Source organism: Cupressus sempervirens, chromosome 3 (assembly GCF_028749045.1).
Source record: "Cupressus sempervirens isolate cs-2001-9-10 chromosome 3, ASM2874904v1, whole genome shotgun sequence".
Taxonomy (NCBI): Eukaryota; Viridiplantae; Streptophyta; class Pinopsida; order Cupressales; family Cupressaceae; genus Cupressus; species Cupressus sempervirens.
The window spans coordinates 523,459,990-523,486,453 of record NC_143120.1 but is presented as its reverse complement, the minus strand read 5'-3'; the positions used below and the strand labels follow the sequence as shown (position 1 = coordinate 523,486,453).

General features: G+C 34.5%; 1 protein-coding gene across 1 annotated transcript in view; it reads right to left on the bottom strand.

The window, feature by feature from the left end:
* Positions 1 to 2,219: 2,219 nt before the first annotated feature.
* The window catches only part of CLASP (CLIP-associated protein), a 45,905-nt gene continuing 21,660 nt past the window's right edge, over positions 2,220 to 26,464 (bottom strand). Inside the window, exons 8-22 of the mRNA XM_089820668.1 lie at positions 22,097 to 22,171; positions 21,886 to 21,954; positions 21,693 to 21,778; positions 21,489 to 21,606; positions 20,932 to 21,030; positions 20,357 to 20,753; positions 18,395 to 20,277; positions 17,941 to 18,042; positions 4,211 to 4,315; positions 3,983 to 4,057; positions 3,826 to 3,894; positions 3,678 to 3,746; positions 3,074 to 3,175; positions 2,766 to 2,888; positions 2,220 to 2,657 (exon numbers count right to left, since the gene is read on the bottom strand). Coding sequence (XP_089676794.1) covers positions 2,619 to 2,657; positions 2,766 to 2,888; positions 3,074 to 3,175; positions 3,678 to 3,746; positions 3,826 to 3,894; positions 3,983 to 4,057; positions 4,211 to 4,315; positions 17,941 to 18,042; positions 18,395 to 20,277; positions 20,357 to 20,753; positions 20,932 to 21,030; positions 21,489 to 21,606; positions 21,693 to 21,778; positions 21,886 to 21,954; positions 22,097 to 22,171 — 3,411 coding nt within the window. The 3' untranslated portion in view covers positions 2,220 to 2,618. The remainder of the gene's footprint in view (positions 2,658 to 2,765; positions 2,889 to 3,073; positions 3,176 to 3,677; positions 3,747 to 3,825; positions 3,895 to 3,982; positions 4,058 to 4,210; positions 4,316 to 17,940; positions 18,043 to 18,394; positions 20,278 to 20,356; positions 20,754 to 20,931; positions 21,031 to 21,488; positions 21,607 to 21,692; positions 21,779 to 21,885; positions 21,955 to 22,096; positions 22,172 to 26,464) is intronic.

Below are 26,464 nucleotides of genomic sequence, written 5' to 3'. Positions count from 1 at the left end.
TGGTTAGTTATTTTCTTTTTTTGTTGGTAATGTTGGGCATGGTGTTTCTCCTAGCTAGAGGAGGCCAGCCTTGGTTGCAATATGATAACTATTATTGTTGGCCTTGTCAAGCATAATATTGTCGTGAATGTTGTCACTAGTTTTGTCCAACAAAATGTTAGTCATTCCTCTGACAAAGAACCTCAATGTTGGTCTTGTTCAAAACTCTCTTGTTGATCCTATTGTGGTTGGCTCTTCTTGTGCTCCTATCGTGGGTTCTCAAGATTGGCAAGAGAAGGCTTCTCTAGTGGAGGGGTGGATCCCAGTTATTGGAAAACACTACAAGAAGTCCCCTCCTCATTTTGACATGACACTACGCTCCTAGAAGAAAGGGGGCATAGAAAAATTGTACTTTTTTTCTTGTTTCTTTCAAGTTGAGATTCTTGGTTCTAAAGTTCTAAAGAGTTTCAAGTCCTTTCAAAACATGTTTTTAAATTAATCGAAAAACAATATATTTTGTTGAAAAGAATACTCAAAAGGCGACAAAAAATTAAAAAGATGCAGAATATAAAATATTTGAAAAATTTGTATCATCACATTATATAGGGGTTCGTGCAACTTTCTTTTGAAAAAAAAAAATGCCTCCAATTAAACTTCCACTTAATTTAGTTGAACTTAATAATCATGATTTACTGAAACCGCCTCACAAATGCAACAATAAGCTCTAATTTAACGTGCAATGCTCTTGAAGATTGTTGATCCTCATATTTGCAAATATGACACCTTCAAGCGCACTGAGATCCCCTCTAATTAGGTTAAACAGTGGCACTCTACATGTTTTGATACATGTAAGACTTTGCAAAAAGCAATTAACCCATGAATGAATAGCACAAAAACGAGATGATATGGACAAAAAGAATGTATATTCATATCAAGATGTAATCACTGAAATCAATACATAATTGATGAATTCATTTGCAATGTAGCTATGTTTGCTTATATAGGTAACAAGAGACCATGATCAATAGAAGATAACTTATTGCCCACGCATGATTGAATATGTCCACTAAAGATAAATGATCCTTCATTGTGCATTGGAGGAAGTGTAATATGTGGAGGTGATAAGTGCCCTAAAGGTGGAGACACTATGAAGGGGAATGTAATATCTACTATCGCCACTTAAAATATTGTTTCTCCTAAATAAATGTGCAAACTTCTAAGTGTTTACCGTATATACATTATACAAATGAATTTAACAGTAATTATGTGAATAATTAATTATACCAACAATTGTACTAACTTTGCTTGTTAATTTGTTCTTTATGATTGAATATTCTAACATTTCTTCGCTTGTTAAATTTGTTCTTTGTGATTGAATATTCTACCATTTTATTAGAACGCACAAAATGTAGTAATGACTGTGATCGATGTTAAAACATCAAGTCTACTAAAAAAATAACTTAACCCCACTTGAAAAAATTAGCACATTTGTTTATAAATATATCAGAAATATTCATTCACAATGATAGCGTTTATGTCTGGCTTATTTAATCACTAACAATACAGACATGGAATCAGCATTTGGTTTTGAATATAACTTAAATATTGCTTTAAAGCGATAGCATTTATGTCTGACTTGTTCGATTGCTAATGACTCTTTCCCAGTCCGCTTGTATTTAAGAATCCCTCTCAACTTGTTTTTTATTGCACTTCATTTACTAAATTGATAGTCCCGTGGGCTATTACCACTAGGTAAAATACTAATTAATGTTTGCCTTTACTAAAAACATGGTACAATCTGGATATGCTATGCCATTTCTTTGTAGCATGGTACAATCTGCATATACTACGCATAAACAATATATTTCCTTTATTGACTACATCATGTTTCCAGCTACCTAATTCGTTCAGAAAATTAGTCTAGCTTAAAATGTTTCCAACTCCAAGCATTCGCCGGAAAATCTCACCTTTTAAAAGTATCTATAATCAGCATTCTTGTTGCTTTTTGGAGACGATCTAAATTTAGTCCAACTTAAAAACTAGCGCCTTCATTACAATACTCTCATCACGATGTTAGCCTGAATGGTGATATCAATATACACACTGGCAAAAGTTGAGTGAAGAGATCTACATGAGATATCTCTAGACTAAATGAAGTGAAATGAAAAACTTGCTCCACTGTCAGAAAGTCGTTTTCTATATTTCAGTTACAGCCTGAGAAAACTCACAAAACTAGTAAGTTGAACAAATGAGCCTTTTACATAAAACTCAACATTCCAACATACAGAATAAATTATTTAAGAGGACCAGTACGTCACTGAACAGCAGCTGAATCCTAATCTACACGAAAAACTTTACAGAGAAACAAGAAAGTCTTGCTTCTAATTTACCAGCCAGGGTATGGAACACCTTGACTGGTTGATTCTGAACAAGATTGAAAAAATAATCCACTCAAAACAATTCTGTAGCAAATCGAATCACCTCACAGAAGTATACAAGGGACTAACCGTGATAGGGTACACTCTAATATAACATTTTTGGTATGCAGTATCTGAGATTCTGAAGTTCCAAGAGCTTTTAGGAAGGCATTCTCGTCAGTTTCTTTTCTGTAGTCATATTTTGGACCACAACCTATAGCTTTAAGCATGATTTGAATCCACAGTAGCACCTGATCTTGCCTGCAAATGGAGATAATCAATTTCAGAGGAACAAAAGAAAAGAAAAATCCTTGCAAAATCTTTATAAAGTATATTCATCAGCACAGATTTTCAGCTTATATATTGCACCTGTGAAATTCTATTTGCATAAATTGTTACAAGTCGCAGTTGGGTACTGCTCAGGCTTCCAAGATAAGGTAAGAATGCTTTTCCGAGGACAATATATATGTCCACTAGACAGAAAACGACCGTCTGTACAAGCAGAGAAATCAAAGACTTGAAAATACCCATTTTCGTCATTCTGATCAACATATTATTCAGGCATGAAGATAAAATAGCTTAAGCAAAGAAAATATTAACAAGGCAGAAAATTTACAGCAACTACATTTAGTAGCAACAAATAAATATATTTGGAAGCCTAAAAAACAAAAGCCTACCTTCCGAACATCTGCACTTTGGTTCCCAAAAGCATCAAATAAGGCAGGTAAAAATGAAGGTAACTGAGCCATAAGTTCCTCCGATGGAAGTCGACCAACAAGCTGTGGAAACAAATATTGTCGTTCACTTCTTAATCACTGAAACATGAACTGGTACAAATAAAACCATAGCACAATGTGGCATTGATAATGGTGCTTGCTTTTACAGCAAAGTTAGGTGACGGGTTTTGAGGGGCCTCTACTAAGCTAAAATGGCATTAGCATCAATCCTAATTCTGTGAAATAGAATGATGCTTTATGCAGTAGCCAGTTGACATAAGTGTGTGCCCACTGTAAAGAACTTTATATACACCATCAAAAATAGCTCAAATCAATACTTCCTGGAACATATCAAGCAAGCCTGTCTGGCCATCTCAGTCTAGACTCTAAAACCAATGTATTGAGAGTTCCAAATTCACGCACCTCAAATTATTTTATCCTCATATGGACCCCAACAGATTTACCAAGAAGAATATTTATGGCTTACTGTTCACAATTGGAAATGAGTAGATGTTTAAAACCACTACAAATTTTTCATCTACATAAAAACACGACTCTCACCTACCTTAGTTAAACAGCCGATACAAGTCACCAAAGTTTTATCATCTTCGCTGACCAAAAGAGGTACCACAACCTGAAATTAAATCAAACAATATTCAAGCTTTGAATATCTAACCAGACTTGATGTAGTAGAACAAAAGAATAGATCGTACTGTGAGGCACCGATAAGGATCATATTGAGATAACACAGTAGTTGCACACCGATCTGCTTCACTGGAAACCTGAATCAGACGGATGACATTTGGAATAAGGATAATAAGACATCATATAAAAGTATAATCCACCTAGTTTTCAACTTTCAAATTCTACCTTTGCAACTGGATCTTTTGTTGCATGCAGCAGCTTCTCCAGCAAAATTTCAACAGAATCCTCTAGAATATCTTTCTGAATCACAAAATAGAAAGAATATTTTTTGCTGAAATTAGGGCATCATATTACAGACATCCATAAAAAAATCCAAATTCTCACACTAAGTGGAACAACAATTTCTAGAATGTAATATAAAAAATCACAGATGCAGAATGAAGCTTGCCAGACCTGATTATTAAGCATTTCAACAATAACAGAAAGTGCAAGCTCCCTAACAGAAGAATCAGGATCATCGAGTATCTCAAGCACACTTGTTAATATCTGGTTGAAGAACTGCAAGAAGCAAAGAAGCTTGAATGTAATATAATAATAAAAATAGTCATACAATATGCACATTTTCAATTATGATAGTACTTTCTTACTACTCAGAATCATGCAAATTGAAGATAACAAGATATAATTTGCACTTGCTAAAATAGATAACAAAAATAATTGCTCTTGTATAGAGCAACTTATATGCTTTAATCACTGATTGCACCTCTTAGCAGCCCTTTTTATATCGTCTGGTTGAAAACATTTAGCAACATTGGAACAAAGAAGAAATAAGACAGCTTTAAAAAGTGTGCTCAAACTAAATGCTACCTTTTAAGAAAAAAACAGGATATGTAAACCTACAATCACTAACAAGCAGCTACAAGAAAATGCAGTGTCTCCAAATTTGAAATTTACCTGTTTTTGCATCGCACATAAACAATAATTCCGACAATAACGCACTAAATGAACTTTGTTAGCCATTAACAATTTTAAGAAATATTGAACACATACATCAGTAAGAGAATAAGCCTGAGGAGATTGAGATAGGCATTACAAATAGCTATCTAATAATCTATCTAATAACCAATCATTAATTTGTCTTGGTACGAAACTCAAAAGAGCGCTAGTAAACTGCCCAGCACAACTAAGCCCAAGAACATGCAACATTCACATCATGGCAACTTGTCCCTTCTCCCATAGGGAGCAAGAACATCCAACTATGACCAGTTCCATCCCTTGGGGTAATGAATTCGCCTTTGGGCCCACAAGAGGCTAGAATGTCCAACTATCACCAATTCCATCCCTTGTGGTGGCATACTTAGTTCAGGGGGACTGGTAAACTGCACCTCCCTTACATACTTCCTCCGACATACATATATATATATATATATCTTGTGGTGGCATACTTATTTTGGGGGGACCGGTAAACCGCACCTCCCTTACATACTTCCTCCAACATACACACACACACACATATATATAAGCAGACTGTATTAAGTTACTCAGAAATCAGTATCTATAAATGAACATGGGCAGATTGATTGCATAAAGCTATTAATCATTCATACCAAATTACATATATAATGTTCATGTTCTGTATGTCTGCATAAGATGCTGTAAGTCATATCTGATTCCTTTGACATGTCTTATATTGATTGATCATTCCATTGTTATTAAATGATTGATATTTGTAAGAATGATTGATTGATGGTTTGGTGATTCAAGTTATTCGTGAGTTATGATTAAGTATTTGTCAATTAGATGATTGAAAAGTGACAATTTAATAAATGCTACTTTGACATATTGATGGATGGTTATTGGATGAATGATTGATTTGATTGAGTGGTATGTGATAGCTGAATTGTGTTTCTTTTTAATCCCCAAGATGAAGTGATGATTGATGTGAATTTGATGATTGTTTGCTTAATCTGGCTGATAGATTGTTTGTTTGATTTCTTTAGAGATGATGGATGAAGGATGATGATAGATAAGTTCTTCAATACTTGGAATGAAATCTCCTTTGTTGGTGAAAGGGTCACCACCTTCACTATGAATTGAGTCGCCTTGCCTTCCAGGATAATATGCCATTCCCCATATTGATATCCTGTGAACGTCCTCCTAAAATGAAACCTTCATCCCTTTATACCTCCCAATGTGGGAGAGAGCCACACCTCTTCATCATGTCTTCACTTTGCAATAGTCACAACCTTTCACAATAATGACCCTTCAAAAGAGTCACCACCCTTCACCATTGTTGCCCTTTACCAGCTTTTGAGAGAGCCACAACCCTTCATCATTGCTGCCCTTCGCAAGAGTCACAACCTTTCATAATTGCAAGTTCTTTGAAAGAGTCCCAACCCTTCATCATTGCTGTCCTTTGAAAGCGTCACTACATTTCATAGCTTCGCCTTTTGAAAGAGTCCCTTTCTTAGTTTCTTCTTTTTTCTATTCCAATATTTTCTAACAAGCAATCCTTGTAAAAAGCATTACATGAGGGTATGGATGCAAAAACATGAGTGTAATGTCCCCTATCAGATTATTCCTATATTTTGCCTTCAAATCATAAATTAACAAATGGGGTACATATAAGAAATGCAGAATTACCAACTTTTATATCTTCTTTTATGTAACCAAGTTAGTTATCGTTTCTAATGTAATTGATGATGATTTTCTAAAATTTATGAAAGATTCATATAATCAATAATATTATAAGGAGAATCTTAATCCTTGCATAGTAGAATCAATAATATTATGAGGAGAATCCTAATTGTTAAATCAGCATTGCATGTTACATGCTGTGCATGTGGGATTCCTAATACTTACACCAACATTGCATGTTACATGATGTGCGTGTGGGATTCAATTAAACTATTTCCCTAACAAGTAACAACCAATCCACACTACAGAATCCCTCAGATAATCATATAAGGTGCCAGGAGCCTGTTCTTTCCAATCAAGTCCAAGAGCAATGAATGAACACCCAATCATTCGGCCTCTTGGCCCCACCTAGGAGTTGGTGTACTTGACGGGGGACTCAACGTTGATGCTACTTGCTTTGATGCAACCCTTAGAATCTTCTATACATCTATCTTAAGGAACCTCCCCAAATCATCTTGAAGGTCTGCTCTTTCTCTATCTTGTAACAGCTCTTAGTTCTGCTCCAACTCTGCATAGAGATCTAATTCTAACTCTGCCATAATCTTGTTTATAGATTAACTTTTCTTTTCTCCCACGAGTCTCTCCATGATCTCATAATAACATATAATCAAATTTCCAAAAAAAATAACTTTTGTTTTGACTATTGTTTTGGACAATTTAACTTATAAATCTGAGGGTTTCTGGTAAACTTGTAAATCTTGCGCAGATCATGTACAGTTTTTTGAATAAATGGTTGTGTACAGTTTTTTTTAATATTTATTGTATTGTTGGGCTTTTATTTTGATGGCATGCTTGTCTGCGACATGACAAAACTTCAGTCTTGGAATAGCTGTCGAGGGGAAAATGTGTTTGAGCCATTTGAAGGCATTTTCTTCTGAAATGGTAACAAGTTATTAAAATTATACCTTGTCTGTGCATTTGTCTGCACAATGAGTGAGGGTTTTTCTAAGATCTCTGTGACTGGATGTAGAGCAAGCAGTTTATTTTACGCTACTAATAAGCAAGTTAGGGTTTTTGCATAAATATAAAGAAAATCAACATATAATCTTAGCTTGTGTACATGAGATACAGCCAATTTGTTTTTACAAGTGAGAAAAATGAGGTGGAAAGATCATTGACCCTCGCATAATACATTACTCATAGGTATCAAAACCCCCCGGAATACAACAGCAAAGCAAATGTAACAAACAAAAAACTTAGCCAGATTATCAAATCGGCAAGCTTTATGATATACATGCTAATAATTATACATATCCTCAACATTCCTCTACTAGAGGTCGTTTTGTATCTGCTACGTATTTGAAGAGCTTATGAACAGATCAAAATCAAGCCCATCTTCTTCCATATATAGATATGTGATCTTAGCATTTTATATATATTGCGTTAAAAGTCTCAGATTTTATGAGCTAATTTTGGACAGATCGGTAAAAGAACACACAATGAATATTCACGAGTACTACTAACCATCAGCTAAGTCTGTCAGACCACAACTGAGATTTTTGTGTGCTGGTCAACAAAAACTTACAACTATTACTATGATTTCCATACATATAAATGCTTAAAATGGGGCCAAATCAATCCTTCGTTTGCTATGGAACTATGTGACAGTTGAAACTTCAATGCTGCCCTTCCTGATTTACAGTACTGAGGTTTATACTCAACGTTAAAAATAATTCAATTTCACAGTAGCGAACATGATTAGTCTCTATCTAGATTTTCCCTATAAAAAAAAATCATATTTCTGATGGGTTTTCATTTTTTTTTTCCTTTAAAAGAAAAATTCTCAAGGTTTCTATTAAATTACCCTTAAAATTTTATGATTTTGTAATTCGCAAAGTTGTGTGGAATTTTCCTTTGTGGGTTTGTAATTTTTCCCTCAAAAATTATCTATAGGGTTCTACCTTTTTTCCTATAAAAAAATACAAAGCTTTGTAATGTCAAGTTTTGATTGTTTTTTCACCTCAAAAATCATGTTAGGTTTTGATTGATTTTTCACCACAAAATTCATGTTGGATTTTAATTGATTTTTCACCTCAAAAATTATGTTGGGTTTTGATTGATTTTTCACCACAAAAATCATGTTGGGTTTTGATTGATTTTTCACCTCAAAAATCATGACTTTTTTTCAGCCTGTTTTGGAGCATTATGCTCATCTGCAAAGTTTTGGAGCATTATCCAAAGTACCTCTTGGTTCCCAAAACCGCAGATTGGAAATCCAAGAGCTTGTCACTTCTCCAATAGGATTCTGCAATCAATTCTGGCCAACGAACGAGAATCACCTTGATTCCCCTACACTTCAGGCTCCACTACACCTAGGCAAGTAGACCTTCTCCTCGAACCTGATCACTTGGTTCAGAGCTTTTTTAAAGCAAATTTAAGCTTTGGAGTTCTCCGACTAGCAAGGTCCTTGAACTCAATGAAACTGAAACTAACTGTTGAGTACTTGAAATAATTGAATGTTTTGTATAAGGTTTGTTAATAATGAATTTGATGCTTGTAGGAAGGAAGATATAGATTTTCTGACTTCAATAATAGAAAGACCAGTGCCTCTACTCATCCGGGCAATAAAGTCAACTTCAGTGAATTTTCACGTACAACTTTATAATGTTCTATGCACTCATACTGCCAACAATTAAATAATCAAGATGCAATAGATCAAATATTATGCAATCTTAAATTAGTCCAAAATGAACTTTAACTCCTCTGGTAGGTAGATAAACTAGACACAGATATGGAAACAATTTAACATTTCACAATATTTATGATGATCGAATTTTAAAGCCTAAATGACCATGTCCACTTATCTAACATTTAAATTGTATACAGAATTCAAAAAAATAATTACAAAAGACGATTCATCTGCAGTTCAAATCTCTACGCTATTTAAAAATAAACAAAAGACATTTTATTTTGTTATAAAAATAAAATAATTGAATTTATATTACAAAGTCATAATGTTGCTCCTTAATCCTCCATACAATAAATGTTTTTTGTTCTTATATTAGATGTTGAATATATCTTTTGTTTCTTGAATTCTCATTGCTTATATCTATTAAAGTGACTCTTCAAAAAGCCATGTCCCTCTAAATATATTTAACAAAGAATTAATAATATACAAATAAGCGGTAAACATATTGTTTAGGTAATTTAATACTCCCAATTTATATTTTATATCTCCAAAACCACGTAACTTCATATGCTCTTCTAAGCATGACTTGTGAGTTTGATTATTGTCGTCTCTTTAATACTATCGTTCCACATACACAGAGGATTTTCTAGGTTTGGTTTAAATTTGATGGACATCGACGGCACACTCATTCCACTTGTTTCAGAGCATCCATTTGCTATCGTAGTTTCCACTTCAGACAGCCTCTTCTTTGGCAACGATTGAAATCCCAAAAGAATTTCCTTGTGCACTGAGAAAGGATTTATTAGCATCGTATCCAACTCCCGATGGTCAACACCATGATACCATCTTCTACGCGTTGATTTTTAAAACATTGGCATATGTGTTCAAATCTAGGCACGAATAACAGTTGGAATTCTCACAATTTTTGGGGAGACTATATCTGTCAATGGTCACTCATCGCTATTCCCTTGATTTTCATCCATGATTGCAACTCTGTCCCCTTGCGGGCGCATTTTATTTCCAGAATGCTCCACTATTTGTATTTGTTCACTCTAATATTTTAAATCTCAATCTTATGAAGTTTTCAATGTCCCTTACGAGTTTGGAGATTCATGGTGAAGATGTGAATTGAATTCCAGCATCATCATAATCTTTTTTTTTTAAATATCTTTCACTGTGTATTGTCGATAGCTTGATGATAATGAAGTCCAAGTTGTTGATACTGGTGGGTTGTTGAGCATTAAAAAGGGCCTGAACAACATGGAGAAGATTCTGAATTAACATAAGTAGCTAGGGTAAAGTTGAACGTCCCTCAATATATCAAATCCTTGATGATTTGTGGCCTCTGTTGTAGACAATATGCCATCTATATCACCTCTTATCAGTGCCAAACTAGAAGCCCAATCTGGAGCATGTGGATGACCGTAAAGTTTTCTGGGTGTGTTCATGGTATTTGCAGCACTACAGACTTGTGATTTTTAATGATTGGAACCACTTCTACTTTGTTGTCAACCATCCAAGCACCAATTTTCTGATTAAACATCTCTTTCTACCTCCAGTTATTGCGACTATGTTCTCCCGAGATTGGTAAAACCATAGACAATGAAATGTCTGACTGCAGTCCTTAGGACAATAATCTTCAACAACAACAATGTCAATCCCTTCACACCAATCTCAAATTATACAAACTTCTCAATAAATTCATGAAAATATGATGCCCGTGTTTAATCGATCTTCAAGAAGTAATGTCCATCTACCTAGAGCACACATAGATCACATCTAGTTCATCCTTTTATAATTTATTGAAGAGCGTATACTTCCTTGAGAAAGCGCTGCTATGCAATAATATGTTTCTATCTTTTATCCATCTGCATTGATTGATGCATTGGTCACATTAGTCGTTTCTTTTATTCATCAGGAATTCTCAAGCCATGCTACTGATAGCAGCGTCATAATTTTCACCTTGTAGATATGCAACTCTTCTATAGAGTCTCTATCAGGCTGTAAGTTCATCATCAACTATTACCAATGGAAATGATATTCTTAGTGTTATTGACATCCATGAAAAAAAATTCTTTAAGTCTCCAACATCATAAGTGGAGGCCCTGATTTTTGCCAAAAATAGGGTTCCATCAGTACCATCAGCAATCTTCTCAGTAGACATCCTCTGCTCCAAACTCAGAAGGCTCCCTGAAGAAAAGCATTCAATGCAACTATTGCCACAACTTTGGGCACATGAAGGTTGAATGTCAGAATCGCTTAGCTGCCCTATTTAAGCAATTAGGTTCGCAGCCCACAGCGAACAGTGCAAAGCACCTTGAGCAGAGAGAATTTGTCTTTTTACACTTTTTGATAGCTTCGTGCTCTAGATATTTCTAGAAAAGAATGTTTTTGTTATTTACAATTGTTTCTTAAGGAAACGTCGTTCAGTCTCTTGTATAAATTGATCTCTTGATCACTGTTAATAACAAGCAAATAGCTTCCAATTACTTTGTAATATATTTTACCCCCTGCTCCAAACACTCCTCAAGATATAATTGGGAAGGACCATTTTGTTCCATACTTTAAGGTAAATCTCCTAGTGGCACATATTTGACTGCTTCTTGAGTCTTAATCTTATTACTACATATTTGATAATAAATTTGCTCACTATAGGATTTTATTGGAGCAATTGATGGCTCCCATATACCAGTCACAATCGATGTGAACATACTAGCTAAATATCACAATAGTAAAGGCAACTTGCCACAAAATATTATGGGTATGTGTTTGTTTGATTATAAGTTTCAATACATTCTTGCTAGTTGGGAAGGGTCTACCACGGATAGTCATGTTCTTGCTTCAGCTTTCTCGAGATCAGTTCCATTGGTAGTTTCCCCCTGGTATGTCAAATTACATTGTAAATGATTATATAATGAAGCTTACGAGAAATGTTACAACATTATAAACAAAATACTTTTTTTTAAGTAGGAAATTATTATTTAGTCAATGTTGGATATCCAAATGTACTAGGATTTCTCACCCCTTTTCATTGTACACTTTACCACCTAAAGGAGTTTTCAAGAGATAACCAAATAAACACACATTGGGATTTTGAGGCACCGTTTTCCTATCCCTAGGCATGTGATGTCTTATCAAATCATGACACAAACAAATATTGTTTTGGCATGTTGCATACTACACAACATCATTACAATAGAGGACAATGTTCCATCCGAAGTAGAAATTGAAGAGGATGATGGTTGTCACTGGATAAATGTACCAATACTTGAGGCATATGTGTTGAGCTAGTGAGATAGACATGATTGGGGAAAGTTTCGAGATGAAATAGCATGAAGGATGTAGGAAGACTATGAATCTCAAGAGTTGTAAAAAAAACAAATGAACATTAAATTTGCAGGTTGTAGTAAATTGGTAACTGTCACATCGATTTCTTAGTAACCTGCAATTGAAACAAATTCACATGCTTCTCATTATATCTTAATTTGATTGTATCTGTTTTTTAATGGATCTGTGATATTGTTAGATGTTATAACACAATCAATGAAAAGACAATGGAAATGATACTTTTGTTCCACTCTCTGAATGTAGTACCATTTTAACTGTATTTTAAGTCATATTAAATGGAGTCCAACCATCTATTTCGTAAGCTATATTTTAGCAAACTGTAATCAATCTAGAAGCAAATCTGCATATTCATTTGATTGCTTCTCTTCCTAATTAATTCTAGTCACTGTCATAAAGTCTATTTCTTTTCCATATTAATCCCTGCCATATAGTAGATTTCTAGCAAGTTTTACTGATTACCTGAGAGAGGGAACCATCTGTTCCACAGACTTAGAATGTGCATTGCTTTGCTGAGATTGTTTCAATGGCAAAAGCTGAAATAATCTTTCTACGATGCATTCTTTTGGTTGTAATTGGACTTCTTTGTTGGGACCATATGCCTAAAGGTACTTAAAAGAGAGGAAACTTTCGTATGACTGCTCTATTCATTTTCTGGTTGTCGTCACAAATCTTGGATATTGTAACTTTTTAACGATTTTGTATAAATACGTTGGACAAATTTATAGTAATGTCATGACTATTTTGGAGTTTTCAACTTGTTTAAGATTTTGTCTAGAACAATTTTAAACATTAAAATGATTTTTTAAAAACTCTAAAAATTGAACTTGTTCAAAAATTAAAAGTTAAAATAAAACTAAAACATTTATTCCAATTCCAATTCCAGGAACCCAACACAGAAAATGCATCTTCTCACTCATCTTCCAGGTGAACCAAACAGTTCCAGCCATGTTCCAAAAACCATTTTCCGGATTTAAAACTTCATTCTGTAATTCCAGCAACCAAATGGACTCTATGTGTTTAGTTAAATAATGTTGAGTGACCTCTAAAATGGTAGGCTGTATTTCATGACAGAGCGGCCTATATTTTTACGACCGAAGTGGGGATGGCAGGCAACAGAAAATGACCAGACAACCCCTAGTTGTTTGGTGTCCTCTGGTGATATTGGAACATGTCACCTTTATAATTTCAAATAAAAAGCTGCTGTTTAAAAAAAAAATAGTAAAAAGGAAGAAAATGGGAGTGTTGTAAACTTTTTAGGCTCTCCCACAAACCTACTTGCCCATTTACACTGCCACTCACAATTACCACAATGATTTAGTACTTGCAAGTTGCGACTGTGAACTTGAAGAGCAGGAGGAAAGTAGAAGGAAGTACACATAGTTTTTGACTAGTCACCCTTTTATATTCACGCTGCTCACACTAATCAAGATTGGCTTGAAGGCATAAAATTTAAACTACGTGTAGGAAACTTGTCATCCACTTCATGGGTTTTTTTTTTCCAAACTAGTCCTCTAAAGGTAAACTAGCCAATTGTCATGGCTGAGTTTTCGGCCAGTAGTGACATGGAGAATTGCCAGATACTAGAGGAGATTGTGCAAATCTATCTGAAAAGCTTGTAAGATGCAGTTTGGGCATGGTTCAAATGCTGGACAAGATTTTTGAAGTGTGGCTTTTGTCTTTCTAAAAAACATGAAAATGGCATGCACTGTGAAAGTTTGTGGTTTTGAAGGTCTTCAATTTGTTGTGGTGACTGGTCCTGAGCCCCTCAACCCCATCCTGTACTGCAACATGAAACATGTCGAAGGCACTGCTCCCAGACCCCTAAAAGGGGCACTGTTCTTTGAGCCCATTGGAGGAATTGCCCCAAACCTTTGCCAAGAGCATTTGATGCATTTTGTGGCTATGTTTTGCATAGATGTTATGTTTTATCTCAAAAAATTATGTGCCTTTTTAAGTTTTTGAGTTTTTGCTGGGTTAAAAACTGTCTTTGAGTTTGAGTTGCAAATTATAATTTAAACTGCACCTTGCTCAACCCCTGATATGCTTCCTCAAGAAGTTGTATACAACAGTTTACTAGACATATTTGATGACGTCCACCCCCCTTCCCTCACTCCAACCTATTATTAGTTCCTGTCACAGGCAGGTATACTTATGAATCCATTAAGATGCTAATATGCTATTATAGTTTACCCAATGAAATCTAAGAATTTTCCCAAGTTTATAGTCTCTATTATATTAGTTATTACTTCTTAAATACTTTTAAATATACAAAAAGACTATTTATTTAATCTTTGATTGGCTCCGACGAAAAAAGGCAAGCAGAAAAATATTTTTCAGAGGCTAAAATTACAAAGAAATTAAAACATACAACTGTACTCCAAATAGTATTGGCGTGGATCCAGAAAGTGAAAAGCGTCAGTCATTTGAATTAAATGTGCATTAATATACAACTTATCAGTCTTTATCTCGACCATTCTGTGTTTCCAAATGTGCATTAATATAACTTATCCATCTTTTCATCTAGATCATTCTCTATCTTTTTTATCATATTTTTCTCCATCATCGCCGTTGTCATGGCATCTCCATTCTCTTGTTTTAACCCCACTTCCTAACCAATGCGAGTCAAAATATTGAAAGCTTCTGTCCACTTGCAGCCATGATTTATGATACAGTAAAAACTGTCATACAATGACAGTACTTTCAATTAAACCTTCCTTTGCACAGCAAGCGAGGGTTTGGCGTCACCGCAGTTCTATTCCCAACATAGTTGTTTTTTATTACATCTGAGGTAATGATTTGTGCTTTTTGCTTTTGTTACTCTGTTTTATACCGTGGTCTGTGTCCTTCAAGGTTTTTGAAGACAGAATTTTTCTTGCTATAATTTTGTGTTCTTCATTTTTTTCATAGTCAATTTAATTTGCTAATTTTTATTATAATGGACATTCAGATGTTAATTTTAGCTTTAATTTCTTTCTATTTTCAAGAGTTTTATTGTCATTTTTAATTTTGGTATTTTAATTCTAAGATTTTCTTTAGTTGGTATTTTATATCTAAGATTGTCTTTAGTTACATTTAAAAGGCATTGCTTTAGTTGCTTTCTCTGTATGTTGATTTCTGTGTCATTTTCAATATTTGATATTTTTATAAATTCTGATGGCCTTGTTTGGTTTGTTTTATTTATGTATAATACTTAGAAGTTGTACCTTTTTTTAAGAAGTGCGTTTTCTTTAAATTCCTGTTTTATATTTTTGACAAGTAGATCTTTTATTTACAATTTCCAAAAGTTCTTTTAATATAAAAAAACTTAAAAGACTTAATTTCAGTTTTTCTCAAAACACAATTATTGCAATAACATATTCTGTAAATATTAATATTCAATTAAGTGAAGGGATCTTGGAATTACCTTAGAGAGTTAGATTGGACTGAATAAAAGTATTTTATATGATGCACTACAGTTTTAATTGCTGATGATCGATGTTGTTAAGCTTTATTTATAGCATTTTATCTGACTTCTAGATTTATAAAAATGATCTAATTTTTATGATTTATACTTTTTGATGTAACATTTTTTTAAAGGTTCTTGAACTCATAGATGAACTTTTTGGAGAAAACTACATGTCACTTTATAATTATTATAGAATATGTTATCGTGATAATTATATCTTTTCTATTAAGTTTTCTTATTTAAAATTTATATTTTATAACATGAATATTTATTATTTATGCTTTTTCAAAGTCTAATACTTTTTATTTTTTATTTGTCTTTCTATCTCTTCTATCATTATTTCCATTGTTGTCTTTATAAATCTTTTCCTATCTCTATTTTTATATTTATCTCTATCTATTACATATCTTTCTATATTTCTCTACATTTTTCCCTCTCTAACTATTGGCGGGAACTTTGACGCATTGTGTCTCTTGTTGTTTTTGACCCCTTAGGTTATCTAAAATACATCCATCCCTCCATCCCATACAGTGCCCACCCCAAATACACCATGGAACATAACTACAATGGTATTGAATTCCACATTGCTTGCTCTCATAATTATTATGAGGTTGTGTACAATGGGCCTTGTTATTTTCAGCAAGGGGTGGCAATAGTCAGAATTGATGTCCCAGATATTAACTATTCCAAGATAATGTAATAAAGAAATGAACAATGAACCCACTGACATCGGCAAATTTCTGGCCATAGTTACACTGCCCTGGAGGAACAGGGGTACAGAGGGGTCTTAATTTGGGGATGATGGGAAGATGATGCAGGGACGGTAGCGGGGGATAGGAGGGGTTCTATATACTATACATATGGTACTTAAAATGATATTTATGAAAAGATGTATAGCGATATATGATATAAAGATGTTAAAGAGTAAATTATTGAACATTGCATTAAATTGGAACATCGAATATTGAACATAAATAGTCGAATCAGAAAATAGTCAACTCCGGGATGCCCCCCCATCCTCAGCGGAGGTGGCAGAATCTGTTAGCGCCACTGCGGATGGGGGAACGGAGTCCACAAGTCCCCAATGCATCCCCGTCTCTAGGACATGGGGCAAAAGTGGGGGGACGCATCCCTGTGTTACTATGTTTCTGGATCAAACAGGTTGTACCTAATGCAAGATATATGTAAACGTTTATCTGCAATCAGCACATCACGTGCACTACTTCAGTCCTCTAGTGAATTTACCTTTAACTGTAGGTGTTGATCATGATGCAGAAGTGTATGCTCGCACAATGATGTGGAAAAACAAAATATTTAGAGCTGTATTGTTTCTTAGAAAATCATTGCTGACATATCTTTCTTCACTAAACCTACAATCAGTGCCTTCACAAAAATGGCATTTGACCTATCCAGTTTGCAGAGAGCAATGTTATATAAGTAAAGCCTAAATCACACAAAATCAGAGCTGCAGAAGTGTGGCATTTATAGATATGGACCAGACAGCAGACTGCAGGTAGTGCATACATTGTGGATAGCAACCAGCAAATGTAGTTAGGCAAGCAAACTGCCAAGTTGAATATTTGTCATTTTCCAGCATTAATATTTTAGAAAATTCTGGAGAGATTTTGAGTACATAAGAAAACAGATGTCTCATCAAACTCAAATTTGAAGGCACAAAGAACTAAAAAAATGACATTAACCAACTCCAAAAAGACAAAACATTTCACGGTAAACTTGCAAAAAATGACCACAATGGATATCTTCTGGCTTCTTTTACATTCGATTCTGTACGGCATTTTTGTTTGCATTTCACTTTTTATCCAAACAATGAGAAACTCACCATCAAGACTCAAGACAAGTTAACAAATTTCAAAGACGAGGAAATACACTTTTGAGTCTCTAACAAATTATTAGAATATACATCTGTAAAAAATTGCCCAACAATTGGTTCCATATCAGATAACGAGAAACTATTTTGAAGACCAGATAGAATACAAGCATTCCACTTTATCTTCTACTTAAATAAACAAGAAACCATATTCTTCTTTAAGCAAGTAGACAAACCTTGGACCAAATGGATGCATCATTTGTCCTGGATACTTCAACCAACATTTGAAGAGCTTCTCGTTTATTTCTCACAGATAATTCATCATTACCATTGCACATCTGTAGAAATTGGAACATCACAACCTATCAGGACAGACAACAAAGATGTTTGCATTGCCGATCATGTGTACCTCAATATATCATTATAAACTATGTCTCTAAAACATAGGTAGAACCAGAGCCAGTGTAAGATTAGTATACTTACAAGTTATTACAAGTCTGATATAAAAATCCTTTACGATACTATGGTGTATGGGTCTAAAGTCTTTTTTGTATAGGGCTTGATGGTAGAAATTTTACATGTACTGGGGGTTTAAACTTTATATCTTTGAGTGAAGGTGCATGGTTCCTCATAAGGTACTCTGTTTTTTTTTCTATATGTAATTAAAAAAATAGATTCATCAAGACATACCTGGTGGATAAGTGTAGGTATACTAGGTCCAGATTCCTGCAGAGGTCTATCTGCAATATTCTCATTTATCAACTCTTCCTCGGGATGTGGTTCACTGAATTTGGTGTCTAAGACTCCTTGCTGTGTATCAATCTTTGTAAATTCATGAGGTTCTAGACATGGGTTCCCAATAGAAGTCTCATATTCAAGCCTTGCATCAAGGTTGGGAGGAAGACTATCATCAATCCATGTCGCTAATTTTTCTTTTGCTACCTCTATACTATTTCTAGAATCCTTAGTTTTAACATAACTATGAACCTCCTCAAGATTGATTGAAGACTCATAGTTTTGATAAACATGTTTCTGCTGTTCTTCTGCCACAGTCTCCCTAGAAACATTGCTGCTAAACTGCATTGGTTCTTGAACAGAACTCCATTTCCTTCCACCATCGCTGTCAACAGATCCAGAGGAATATCTTCCATAAAACTGAGTTTTCCTTGTCCCTGTACCTGGATATCCTTCTTCAGAAGATGTCCCAACAATATCAGATTGGTCATATAAAGATTTAGAGCGTGTACGTTGGTTCTTACTTTGCATAAAATTCATGAGATCAACCTCAATCCTTGGTGTATATTGCTTTAGAGCTCGGCGCAAGGTGCTTTGCTCCTCAATAGAAAGGCCCAGTATAAAATTTAGGACAGATGTTGAATCAAAATGAGTATAAACAGATATAATGCCAGTAACAGCTGTCTCCTTGAGTTTTGTGTTCTTATCATTTGCTAGTGGAGCCAACTTTGCAAGCCATAGCTTTAGTGAACCACTTCCACTAGAAGTTTCCCCATTCATTCCTAGTTTTGTAAATGAGGATATAGCAAACTCTATAACAGCGACCTTGGCCTTTGGTGACCGCTGCTCATCAAGTGATCGCAACAAGGCTGGAAGAATGAGCTCAATACTATAAGTATTTCCTACAATTTCCAACAATGATGAACAAAGTTGCCTAATAGCCTCCTTGGGATCAACCAGCCGTGAAAAAACATGTGGTAGAATTCTTTCAAGGTAGCTATCAAATGGTTTTCGACAAGATGGAACCAATTCAGTAAGTGTAGAGAGGGCTGCCTGGGCTACTTTATGATGTGGATCATCCAAATGCTGGAAAAACAACTTCATGATCTTCTCAAAATTTTGTACCACATCCTGGACACCTTTTGGCCCTTGTTGTAATAGTTTTTTTATGTAGTTAAACGCTGCAACTCTAGCAGACCAATCTGCACTAACACTAAGTCCCTCTGTAAGGGCATCATTGAGAGACATGAGACCATCCATGTAGTTATACATTTCTCCAACTGGGAGTTGGTTATCTTCAATACTTGATCTATTGCTTGCAGATGACCTTCCAGTTCCATACTTACGCAAGAGTGGCCTCTGGAAATTCGGTATTGAATTATACTGTGAATCCTTGTGACTCATATCCTTATAAGGGGTATCTAGATATAGTTTTTCCATCTGGTGTTCCAATCTGAGAACACGCCTTGGTACTTTAATATCATTCTCTTCAAAAGAACTTCGCTGATTCGACCTCTCGTATGTCAGTGGAACTCTTTTTGCAGTGTAGGATGTAGTCAATGCAGATGACGTATCATTGTTCACACCACCCGGATAAGACGTTCTTCCAATGTCTACAGAAGCAGGAACTTGAGAAGGTGTCACATCAAGATAGTCACCAATTAAGGCACTACCACGAGCACCAGATTTATACATATTAGTGCTGGTAGATGTTCTGTTAGCAATCTGAGCCATTGTAGAAGCAGAAGCAGGAAATGGTGGATCACGAGAAGATGGAGGATCAACTCCACTGCGGATAGGAAAACTAGATGATTGTATCCTCCGGTAGCTTCCTCCCACTGTCAGTGAACTGTGGTATAAGTTAATGGGAAAAAGAGGGATAACAAAATTCACAAAATGATTCCCATTTGCACATACCTTCATTAACGGGATCCTTGAAAGCGGGCCTTGTAATTGTAGAACCACTTCCTTTGTCAGAAGAATCTAAGCCTCTCAACATACTTTCTATGGCACTGACTTGCTGTTTACTAGCTTGAAGAACACTTTCAAGGCTTCTTTCAGACGCATGTTCCGAATGTTTTCTTTGTGATGCCAGTGAACTCGCGTGCATGGGTAATGATGGTCCTGACGATAAACTTGCACTACGGTCCATAGCCACAATGGCAGAGGTTCCGTATCCTGGGACTGTTGACGTTGCCAAAGGCTGTATATTTGTGTTTGTTGATACTGGATTGCGCAAGGGCTGTGCAGCCCTATCACGAATTGATGGAGAGGCATATCTCTTATGAATACCACCTTCCTCCTCATTTATAAGCTGGCAACAGGTACATGCAGTGCATCAAACAAATGGGTTTTACTATTTGACTGAAAGTAATTGAAATTTGAAATGCTATTACAATATAAGGTAGTTACCATTTTAGATTTGCCTCACCTATATACTGATAACAGGAAGACAGAAACATTGCTATTTACACATCACATGCATTGCTTACCCTCTGGACTGTATGATCAAAACATAAAAAGAGGCGGCGAGAACGCTCTGGCCATGTCTTTGCAAACATTCGGTAACACATCCTTGCTGTTGATCGAACCTGCAAATCTAAATTGATTTTCAATGGTACTAAACTACAGTAGCAGACATAACTTCCTACCAATGGATCGCAGAAAGAACACATCTTAGGAACAATTTCTCATTTACAACAATGTGCTAAAAATCAGGGAACATTAGTAAAGCTCAAATCAGATAAATAAATACATTAAAAGACTTTTTTGAGCCCAATATGTTGAAATAAACACAGGATAAAGAATTTTAATGTCAATTAGGCAATAGGAATTCCAGAGCAGCTACATTCATTTTGTTTGAGACAAGAAGTTAAGTGAAATGATGGTCAAGTTCACAATGGAACGATAGCTTTTAGAGCCCAGAAAAGTCATGAAATGGAAAGGAAAACATGACCATAATTTAAAAGGAGAACATCCAAGATTAGTTGATAGGTTACACAACATTTAAGAAGGAAACTAAGATGATGACTATCATCAGAACCCACACCTCACTTATAGCATCCCCTACACAGCACTTTATGAGGTCTTCGTAAAGATCAGCTGCACGTTGTATTTCAGGAGCATCAGCCCAATATTCTAGGACCAGCAATGCATACTCACAACACCTGTAGAACCAGAAAGAATACATATAAAACACCAAAGCATTAGATGCAACGATTTTTCATGTACATCTCCTCAATAGTGCTTCTACCTGGCACGAAGAACAGCATTACGATCATTCTTGGCAGTATCAGCTATACGAGGAAGAATTCGAGAAACTTTGCAGTTACGCAGCATCTGAATGACCAAAATTGATGAAACTTCAAGAAATAGATCACAAATAACACATGAAATTCAATAAGAAAAAATATTCACAATATATGTTCATATAAGAGCAACCCTACCGTCTTTATGCAATTATCAGCAGATTCAGCAATAACAAGGACTGTTATGACAACAAGTTTAAAAAGAGCCTGGCACAAAAAAAAAAGAGGGTAGATTATAAAAGCTATAGCCATCAAGCCATTACATCAAAGTTAAATGTAAATCTAATTTAAAAACATAAGTGCCATAAAAATAAAATGTAAGATGCAGAAGACAAAGGATTGCACTTACAGGTATAAACAATTCAGCACAAGCTTCAAAATCTCCCAGAAGCTCTTTTGACAAAAAGCTCAACAAATGGCATGCCTAAATGAATTCAGAATTTTGATTAGTATTTAAATATGTAAAGAATGTGCGGCAGCATCAATTTCAGGGTTCAGGTAACTTTGTATTCACCAAAATGGAAGTATATGAACATAGATGTAATACAACATGCAACTAAAGCTATTAAAAATAGATCAAAAAATAAACTGATAAATCCATGATTTGCTAGTTTAACCACAATCCTACCTTCCAACCATCTTTTGCATTCATTTAAATAAAAATGTATCAGAGTTGGTAATTATTCATTTCCATTGTATTTATTTAAGTGTTTAATGCAAGGCGTATTCCATCCAGCATATATTCATAGAATCATAGACGATATTCATGCTAAAAGAATACTTTCAGCAGATATAAAATCAAGAAATGTGTGCTAGCATAAATCCTACAAGAACCTAATTTAGTCACCAAACATCAAACTGTTCCTTCATAAATTCAATCTACAAAACATTGTTAAGTTACAAAAGCTGTTTGCAAATAACCAGCAGGAAGCAGGGTTACTTTCAAATGGTTTCAGCCATGGAAATTCAAACTTTAGAAGTGTCCCATTTTTTGTTGTACATTTAAATTTTAATGCAGTTCATTCATTAAGTTAACAGATTGATTGACTCCTACAGAACAAGATGCGGGGTGTTTTTATTTTCTAATGATGTGTCTCTCTCTAAAGGATACATCAGTAAGGAAATGATAAGCCAATATGCTTAAGAATATGAAGCAGATATTAATTCTCATAAATATGCTTTCAATAATAACAGACATATGACACATTCTAGGTTGGAAATAAAATAAATTGCAAGATTGACATGGAAAATTGGATGGGGCTGACTGCAAGATTAATCAACGATATGGTTAATTCATTAAGTCCGTCAGCTTTCTAAATATTAACCACTAAATTCACCCAGAATATTTAGCCTTTGCCAAGTTCATGCATTAAAGACTAAGTTACCAAAATAAGTTATATTTCAGGTTCAGGTTCAGCAGTTCAGTCAGCAGATTTGGACCCCAAAAATTGGGGTTGGGTTCATCTTGAGTTCCTCGACGCAAAAAACATATACAAATTACAAATATATACATATTTACAACCTAATAATTTAATAGCAAAATATAAATATCTTTAAATCTTATGACCTTATACAATATTATTTGAAAAATTATAAATTATAAATAAATTTTATACAAATAAACAAACAGCTAAATAATATTTATATGACCTTATACACAATTATTAATTATAATGAAGAATTATAATAATTTTAAATAAATAAACAAATAGCTTAAAAAAAATTATATTGTACCATGGTAATTTCCCATAGTACATGAACTGAATAAAAATATAAAATTTAAATAATCAAACAAAGTTAAAAGTTCATACCAGGAGACCATACTGCCCACTACTTAAACCTGTGATTATTATTGATTGAAATGAAACCAATTGAATTATTACATATTTTATATAGATAGATAATCATTTAGAATAAATAATAAATGATAATTAATAGTTAATAATTAAATAAAACTATTGTTAAGTTGGTTGCTGGGAAGTTACTTTTTTCCTATATAAGTTTGAGAAGTATGTGACAGGAAACAAAGGCTTTATAAAGCCATATTGACCATTTTAATCAATTATTTTCTGTTGCAGTCATGGGTTGAAGTTAATAAGATTTCTTTGCTCACCAATTCAATATAGTATTGAAGCAACTACCATCCATGTGCCTGTTGGATATTTTAATTGTCATAATGATTCCATAGTCATTTCGCTGTTGTTCTGAGCATCCAAATCTTTTGTTGAGTGTGGAACTCATCCTTTGATAGCTAAAATCCATGCTCGATTGTAACAAGTGGATATTGAGGGATTCAAAATTTGTTGGCAGTATTAATTCAATGCTAGACATTTAAAATCTTTTCCAAATGGCAGAGGACTCCAATCAGCATATCTAATGAATATTACTAATACTTAATTAATATTTTGATTCAGGATATAAAGCAACAAAATAGTGGTGCGAATTTTATACACAGCTGCATTAAAAGGTATGAAAGGGTCTTAAAAATATTTGAAAATTTTACCTTTTTTATATAAGGAATTAGGGAGGTATAAGTATTGTAAAGAGTTGATGCAAACCTTATTTAATATAGAAACAGTTTTTAAGATCTCAACTTTTGAAGCTGTTTAGACTTTTTGCAGTTATAAGGTTATTGAAATGGAAAAATCAATCACCATTGCTTAATTTTAAGGGCACAATATTCACATATGGAAACTAGGGAACAGCTACTTATAATTTTAAACAAAAAGCTATGGAAAATTGTGATTGCATCTATTAAAAAACCATGAGAAGGTGCATTGTTCTCTTTGGGTACCATTTGGTATCCTTGCTATGAGCTGGACCATTGTGTTTGATTTGGCAGTCCCTTTGACCCCCTTTTGTGGTCATTTGTTGGACATTAATAAAATTTCTTATCTTACCTATCTTACAAAGTATGAAGAATGATGACTGTCAGGATGTGGGGTTTGTTGCAGATGTTGGACTCAACATGTGTCACATGTTCGTGTCATTTTTCAACTTGAAATTGTTATTTGCAAAAGGAAAATTCTGTCAAAAGTTCCCCCCAGCTTGGCGTAAATGTTGTTGAGTAGAAATCTAAGTCTTGTGAATCAAATGTTTGTGATGGATTATGTTTTTCTTCTAAAAAAGAGTTTTAATAACTTGTCAACATCTAGTGTTCTTAGATGCAGGTTTTGGTGCAGTCTCTAGTGGAGAATGCCAGAATTCATGCATGTATGTCCATCTTGCATCTTGAATCAATCAAATCAGATGCACCGTTGAGTTGATCTCTGTACAAGTGAAAATTGGAGATGTTTCAAGTGTTTACACCGGCTTGTTGAATTCTAGTAGATGTGCCTTTAGTCTTGACAGCAAGAACAAGTTTGTCAATCGTATGCCCTGGCTATCGTTGACAGCGTCAATGTTAAATTACTGGTGTACCTAAGATAAAAACATTCTGTGATCAATGAATCTTTGTATGGCTATTCTATCGGGTTATTTTTTATGTATAACTTTATGGTGATACTTCAGCTCAAAAGCTTGAGAATTCAAATTGTAATGGTCATCTACCATTGACTGTATATGATCAAAGCTTAATTGGCCATGAACATTTTTATAGACATTAAACTGCTACACTGGAAATTTTCTTCTTGTTATCATCATTGTACCATATACAATGATCTATATTAAATCTCTTAAACTAACGTTCTGCTAGGAATGATGAACACATAACACTCAATGGATAAGAGACTTTAGTGACTAGCTAATGTCTAATGTTTCTTCCTTCCTAAAGGGGGCATGTATCTTAAGGGGCTATAAGGATTCATGGCGATGGATTAATAAAAAGTTCTATGATGATTCAAACACCAAAGGCGAACACTTTCATCGAGTTTAATGTATGTGGCCAAATAATTTTGTTTAATTAAGTTTGTGCAATAATATTTGTTCTCCTGCAGTGCTTTGGTCCCATATTCGAAGAAAAACTATACCCCATCAAGTGCTACATTAAAAGATGAACTCTGTAGTTGATGGTAAAGCAATCCCATAAAACTTTCTATCTCAAATTACATGAAGATGATTATTTATAACACTTGATTTAGTTCATTATTTTCAGTTGTGTCAACCCACAGCTACCAAACCCAAGAAGGGTAAATCAGCAAACCACCTAACCAAAACCTCAAACCTGAATCTGAAATTGACCTGAACCAGCAACTTAGCCGATTTATAGTTATCATCACTCAATCAGATAGGAACAATGGATAACAAACAAATATAGATATCAGCTAAAATTTGTTGCCTCATGCCTTATTCTCTTTCGCAATATCGCTTTCCTTTGCTTTGCTCTTTCCGGGCACCATTTACTGATCTTGTTCTTGTAGCCTCCTTGATTGTACACTTTCAGTCCCTCAGACCCTTTTCATGGTCTCTTGTTGGACCTTAATACATTTATCTTATCTCATCTTATAGTGACCCATTTCATATCATAAAGTGAAAATCAATTCCAAATATTTAGAACCACAATATGACATCGCAAAATATGATCTTCATACTGAGATGGGTCATGTTGTGAGGTTTTCACACCATCGCCCCAAAAATTTTGGGGACCCCTTTTTTTATCGCCTTGGCAATAATTTTTGAAGTTGTCCAAAAAATTCCGATTTTAGAAAACTTTACGCCTTGGACGCCTTCAGGTCAAGAGGGAGGAGGTTAAATTTATTTTTCACCTGATCTTAGCTCG